The sequence below is a fragment of the Poecilia reticulata genome, linkage group LG10 (assembly GCF_000633615.1).
Source record: "Poecilia reticulata strain Guanapo linkage group LG10, Guppy_female_1.0+MT, whole genome shotgun sequence".
In the NCBI taxonomy this organism is placed as follows: domain Eukaryota; kingdom Metazoa; phylum Chordata; class Actinopteri; order Cyprinodontiformes; family Poeciliidae; genus Poecilia; species Poecilia reticulata.
Genome location: NC_024340.1, coordinates 8332515 through 8339896, shown reverse-complemented (window position 1 = coordinate 8339896; position 7382 = coordinate 8332515). Strand labels below are relative to the sequence as shown.

At 39.2% G+C, this 7382-nt stretch overlaps 1 protein-coding gene across 3 annotated transcripts in view; it reads right to left on the bottom strand.

Annotated features, from left to right (window-relative positions):
- Positions 1–2452: 2452 nt before the first annotated feature.
- Positions 2453–7382, bottom strand: part of LOC103471056 (serine/threonine-protein phosphatase 2B catalytic subunit alpha isoform-like) — a 47264-nt gene continuing 42334 nt past the window's right edge. For all 3 annotated transcript variants that reach the window (XM_008419845.2, XM_008419847.2, XM_008419846.2), the window contains one exon: positions 2453–3928. In XM_008419845.2, the coding sequence (XP_008418067.1) occupies positions 3750–3928 (179 nt within the window). In that variant the 3' untranslated portion in view covers positions 2453–3749. The remainder of the gene's footprint in view (positions 3929–7382) is intronic.

Here is a 7382-nt window from a genome sequence, read left to right as displayed (position 1 = left end):
ACCACTTTCAGTAAAAAAAAACTCGCCTCGTCCCAGTGCCAAAACTTTTTTTATCGAAAAACTTTTTTATTTTATTTTCAAAATGTCAAATTACGCAATTATATTGTCAATGGAAATGCAGATTCAGTTCAAAGACTGGTACAAATTTGGCCCACTGGCTCGTGGGAATAATGCAAAATACTACTTTTTGTACTTTTTAAAACTGGAAAACGTTTGATACAATGCAACATTTTATTCTTTTATTTGTCACGTTTTATTGCTTTCATTTTCATGTAACAGAAAGTAGGACCACAGATTAGGTAACTGTACACTTTGCACCCATCGTAAAGGACATTCATCGTGTCAATGGCAATAGCAAAACATACGAACGCGTTACGAGAGAAACAAAAACGTTGTCGAATGAAACGGCCGTTCTAAGACGCGGCATCCGAAACGAAGAACAATAAAACTACACCAAAGATTAAATTAATAGGAACTGCTGCAGGTCCCGACACAATTTAATCATCCCACCTGTCTGTCTGCTGCTGCTAAGATTTGTGCTTTATATTAAATGTAAAAACAACTGAAGTTTTCTTGCTACCTCAGTTTTTTAGTGCTGTTGTGTTTTATATTAGTCCAAGTTTGTTTATTACTTAATGTCAACAAAATAAGCTGTAAGTTTGAGCTGTGATATAATTTAGTTATTTGTGGGCCAGGAAATCGTTTCAGCTAACTTGTGCAGTCAAATAAAAAGGAAGCAGAATCGCGTCGCTTTTTAACTTACTGTCTGAAATGTTGTTTTTTTTTCATCTAAATTAAATCAAAGTACATCTTTAATTTTCTGACTGATCTGTATTAATAGCCTAACCGTTATGGTTACTATAATATCTCACCAATAACAAACAACTTTTTTTTAATGAAATTGTACTAAGTTTATTTTGTGATTTTACTCTCCTGACTAAACTAGTCAAACTAACTGTATGTTGAGTTTTTCCAAGTGAATCTCTGTCTATCAGTTTGACTGACACAGTCTGTTAGTCTGTGTTTGACTGCTTACCGTAAATAATCTTAATTCTTCGGAGCATGTGTGGTTCAGTCGTATAACCGGTGCCGTCGGTAATCCAGATGCTGAATGACCCTTTGTAGTGGCCCGTTTGTGTGTGTGTTTGTAAACGCTTCATATAGAGGACATTTTCCACCAGCTATCAAAGATCACTTGTGGAAGAATGAGGACATTTTCCTGTTTTCACTTTTTAGTCCAATTCTAGAAGTATGGTGTGGATTATTTTTTATTGATTAGTTTTGATTATGGTTAGGAACATACTCAATTGTTAGAATTTTCAGGTTAGGCATAAATAGTCATTATCTATGTAATGAGGATGATCATTACATAGGTAGTCCGTGGAGCGATACAAGAACGTGTGTGTGTGCGCTCAATGAAAATTAAATAAAGACTCATAATCAGTATCAAAGGTTCATGCATATTTTATTCAAGAGTAAAAAAGTGGATCGTCCCATGGGCCATGCTTACAGTGTTAGTGACTGGGGAGTCAGCAAAAAAAAAAAAGAAACAATAAGAAAACAAAAAAACACAAATGTTACAAAGAAACAAACAAGATTAACACAAAAGTAACAAAAAGAAATGAAGAAATAAACAAGATAAATAAAAGAAATATCTAAGAAATAAAAAGAAACATCAAAGAAATTAAGAAATAAACTCAAACTTAAAAGAGAAAAAAACCCAAAGAAAGATAAAAGAAATGATCAGAAACAAAAATAAACAGAAAAACAAGAAAAAAATCAAATTTGAAAAGATAGAAAATGATTCAGAACCGTGGCACAATTTCTATGGCACAGGGTCTCCCAGGGGGTTCACCTCACCCAAAGAAGCACAAGATCAACCAAGGAGCAACGCAACATGAAGAGTAACCAGCAGAGAGAGAGAGATAGAGAGCTTATATATTAAGAATAATGTCCATAATAAATAGAACCATAATAATCATAGAATCATAAATATCATCAAATAACAAGAGGAATCATCGATGATGAAAGAGAGTACATGTTTTTGTCCGTTAAATCGTGACACACCAGCTCGTCCGTTAAAACGTGTCCGCTGCTGCGTTTCTGCTTTTCGAACAGCGCAAATTTTAACCATGCAATCATGCTTTCGGCTGCCTGAATGCCTGTGCCTCGGTATATAGAACGGTCATTCGTCGATGCTAGTTTAATATTCGTTATTCATGTTTAATTGTTAAAAACGACTCCTGTACAATGGCGAAGAAACGGGGAGCTAAACGTGGACTCGACACTCTGAATAAGAATCGTACCGTCGTTCTGTACAAGCGTCCAAACCAACCGAACAACACAAGTTGTGAAAAAGAAGAAAAAAAAAACCCACAAAAAATGATAGAAAAAATAAATTGAATTAACAATATGTACAAAATAAATGATTTGTTATACCTCTGTTTGCTTATATTAGCCAGAAAAAAACAGAAGAAAAAAAAAAAAAAGTCCTACCATAGCGAAAAACACGTAGCACAAATATAATCTTCACATTATTATCAAAGAACTTAACTTTTGCATGCACTGATGCGTTAATATAAATGCTTTACAAAGACCTTAATCCTCTTGGCTTCTTCTTGCTGCTTTGGCCGCCTTCCTTCGCCAGAAGAGTCCGTTTCCTCCGAACGATAGTTTCCCTCTTCGAAGGCCGGCGACCGGCGGCCAGACACGAAGAAAGGAGGACCCAGAAGAGGATGAAGAGCTTCACATTTTAATCCCTCCCTCTCTCTCACACACACACACACACACACACACACACACACACACACGCACACGCACACACACACACACACATATATATAAAGCATTCTTCTTCTACTATACTGCGTCTTGCACCCTGTGATAAAACCTCTATGTATTTACATGCAACAGATAAGGAGGGCACGGGGCGAGGGCTGGTTTTCAAGCCTTCCTCGAGAGTCAACATGGAAGGGGACCAGAGGTCTGGACGAAGCGCTTTGGGTGGGGAATCCTCCACCTGGCTCTGTAAGTGGAGAGTGGATATGGTGCAGAGCTACAAAAGCAAACAGAAGAAGAAGAAAAGCGAGGGCTCAGATTAGACTGCGGCTGAGGTCACCTTGCCGGGCGTCGACTCTCTCAGACGAACTCCTACGGAGTTGAAGCGTGTGTGTGTGTGCGCAGAAAAACTCCCAAAAGAAAATCGAACATTTGAAATAATTTTCCAGCCCTGGTCGCTTCCTGTCCCCCCACACCCTCCCACCATCAGCTGGATCCACACCCACCCTCCCCCCAAACGTCACACACACACACCGACTGACGCAGGCACAACACCGTCACACACCACCACCCCCGGCGGTTCCCCACAAACACACGGCAAACGGCAGCAGCTCTCCTCAGAGTCCTGGTCTGCTCTCGGAGGTCGTCTCCTGTTGTTGTTGTTGTTGTTGTTGTTGTGCAGGTACAGGGGTCAGGGGTCAGGGTTAGTTCTGAAGAACCGGGCTCAGAAAAGACCCTTAGCCTCTCTGCGGTAGTCCGGCTAAATAACAGCTGAGGGCAACGAGGGGAGGGGGTATTTAATCTCGTGTGTGTGTGTGTGGGGGTGTGTGCGTATGTGTGTGTGTAGTGTAATGAGTGTGTGTGTGTGTTTCTACTGTTTATATGCCTATGTACACGACTGGGTAAATATGGTATCACTTTAGAGACTGCAGGCAGGTGGGAGCGGGGTTGTTTTTCTGTTTTTCGGTTGATCACTGGATATTGCTGTTGTTGTCGGTGCCGTTGGGCTCGCCCATGTTCATGCGGCCCATCGACAGCCCCACGCTATTGACGGCGTCGCGTCGAGGCGGCATCCTCTCGTTGATGCGGTCCAGGCCTTTGGCCTCCTCAAAGCTGCTGATCCGGTGCTGCGGAGAGAAGCCTCGGATGGCTGCGGACACACACATACGCAGAGTTAATATTTAGAAAACACAGTAGAGGCGTGTGTATCCAAACCCTTTGGGATTCTGAAAAAACTGAAAATGAGACATGAATGCACATGGCAATGGCTTTTTTCCAATTAAATATTCACATGTAGGGGTGGGCAATATGAACGTAAAGTTTTGTCACAATATTCTGTGTTGCTGTTGTAACGATAAAAGTAACAATGAGAACTATTTACTACTTCTTTAGGTAACTACGCTAGTTTCTAATGGTTTAACTTTAGCTAATGTTGAAATATTAGGTTGATTATGCTTGTTTTTAGTAGGCCTCAGTTAGGTTAGCTTTAGACTCATGGTTTAATCAACGTATAGCTTAATCAGTAGAATATTTTAAACAATTTTAATTAAAATTAGTCTAATTAGTAGAGTTTTTATATTGGATTACATCCTTAAAGGTGTAAGTCACATATACTCATCTGATAAATGTTCTAGTTCATTATAACCAAAGAAGCAGAAAACTAATTAGAAAATATGGAGCATAATAGATGTTTTAATATTGAAACTGCTCATGTCTACTTTATACAAGTTTGAAGATATTATATGGGATGTGTGCTAATTTTTCATAACCAAAACCTGCTGTTTAGTGTAGTAACTCGCGGGTCAATGGCTGACCTCTCCATTTTCTGTGCGGATTCAGAAAACCAGTTTGGAGGGATGGAAGTGCAGACAGCTGACACATTCAGTCCCACTGAGCGTACATGGTCAGATCGCTGGGGTCAGACTGTTTTTTCTGTACGGAGATGCGTCTTCGTATTTTCTCTTTTTCTAAAGGTGATTTATGTTTTCTTTGTGGTTTTGGTATCTGATGGTTATGTTGAGATATTGGTGTCATTTTATGCATTCGACTGTTTGAATAAATTCTGGTTGATTGTAAAGTTGAACTGTGATTGTTGTCTTTGCGGTTTCACTTTTACACCTGGCATTAACAGACCCAGGGAGACGAGATCCATTGCAGTTTTGCGAAATACGCTAACTGTTTGATCAATGAAAGTGTCAATAATTATCAGTAAATTTGAAAATATGATTAAATACAGTCACGATTGGTGGTTTAACGATATAAATCACTTCTTTATGTGACTTGTCTTGAAGAAGCGTACTTTATGTGGGAATGTTTTTCAAGAGCAACATGTGTATTTGTGGGCGTGTGAATGCTGTGACAGAAGTTGATAAATGCCCACCCCTATTCCTGCTTCTAGCCGAGGGTCAGGTCAGGGTTTGGATAAACAACGCTCTGCCACTTTTACACCGAACTCAGCTCAACCAGCAGGAGTCGGCTGATCTGCTGTCTGAATGCTGAGCTGGGATTGTTCTGACCCAGACTGACCAGGGACGTAAACCAGAGATTGATCCGGATTAATCAGGAGTCCGAGACACCCGGTGGGTTAAACATCCTCACCCAAAGACGCACAGCTGCACAGAAACTATATCCTTAAAACACTTTGAACTTTAGACAGTCGGACGTTTGTTCAAAAGATTCGTTTTTTTCTTCCCTTTTGGGGGAATTTTTGTAAACATCATTTTCTAATCCTGAGAAAGTGCAAGACAGAATGCAGCAGTAATTCAGTTAATCAATCCTGTTTGTATTTGATCGAACACATGCCATTTTTTTTATGGCAGTGAACAGTTTTTTTCTTTCTCTGAGTTCATTGAACGTCTCCATGGTTTCTCTTAAAGGAGGCTCCTGCTAAAGCGATGTGGCTCATGACCCAGTTGCTGGGTTTTATCTTCAGCTTTTACAACCTCAACCTTGAACATGTTTAATAGGGATTTTAGGGGAAATACCAACACAAAGAAAAGCAAAGTGAAAGGGGGGGGGGGGGGAAGACGTGATTTTTAAACATTTTTAGGAACAAAAACTAAAATGTGTGGAATGCATTTGCCTTAACTCTCAATAAAAATAAAAACTCAGTTCAAACTGCATATTCTGTAGCATTTTCCTTCTGCTTCCCATTAACACCACACTTTGTGTTGATTCATAGCAGAAAATCCCCATAAAATACACTGAGGTTTCTTGTAAGGAGAAAATAATAATTTAAAAAAATGTTTGCTGGGGGGGATGAATACTTTTCCAGAGCTCAGTCTGTGTTTTATGACTAGATAAAGCTCTGGTTCACTGTGTGCTGACTATAAAGTGTGATGTTTACAGGAAGGACTATGTGTGTCGAGAAAAGTCGAGCTCATCCCACTTCCCCATGCTGGAGATTTTAGTGTATAAATTTACCTTAAAATTAATTACACAGGTGACATCAAGACCCAGACGGTAATAAAATGAATCTGGTTGTGTGTGTTGTTATTGTGTCCTGCAAACTTTGCTTTAATTCTACTTTTTTCTATTTAATCATAAAAAATCAAAGTCAGGCAGAAAGAGAGTCATGAAACAGGAAGAGCTGGTTTCCTGAAGAAAGGCGAAGTTTCTATCTTGCATCAGTCTAAAAATAGTTCAGACCATTCCTTATTTTAAAGCATTAAAGGTTTTTAAAGAATAAAATCTAAACATTTTGAGTAATTGGATAAAACCCAGAGTAAAATACTCAAAATTAATGACTTATAATTGGGCCAATAATCAATATTGGTTTAACTAGTGGTTGATGTTGGTTTGATTATAAGAATATTTACACTTACTTTTACACTTGTGGAAGTACTTAAAGGTGAAACAAGTGACTGTAACATGGTATCAGATAATTAGAATAATGGGTATTCTTGGTTTCTTTTCAGAAATGTCTGAAATAACTCACATTGTGATTATAATAAGAGTAACTAATAAGTTATGGTTATTATAACATTATAAATGAATGTTAAATCAGAGAAACTAAAAGGTTATAAATGTGATTTTGACATTGAACTTGAAAAGGTGTAAAATRTTGTAACTGTAATTAAAGGTCACTGATGTTGTGTTGAAGGTAGATGTTAGGTGAAAAGTCAGGGGAAAGGAGAAACTGATAGGAGAGCGGAGGTGACCAAGGCCTTATTGCTAAACTTAAACTTTCCTAAGAAAATGTTGGGCAAGCAACAGAGGTAGGAGGAACTGTTGAGCAACTCGGGGACATTAGAACAGACATCAGGTCATGAGGTCTCCAAGGTGATGGATATGAGATCATCTGTCCAAGCAGTCAGCCAATGAGACAGGCACAGCAACAAAGCTAGCCAATGCAAACACACCAAAAAGGTGGATAAACCCTTTATAAGGTGGGTGCAAAAGAGGAATCTTTGGTTGGATCCTTCAGGCAGCTTCGAGCCAAGATCAAGATGGACAAAGAACTCTGCAGCTGAAGAAGAGCCGGGGCCACAGARCCGAAGACTGTTCTGCACATGGGGACCAACCCGTTAGCCCCGCAACATGTGGCTTCAAATCGCACTTCTCTCATCAGCTGGATTTAGACCCCCAAAGACAAAGAACAAAGG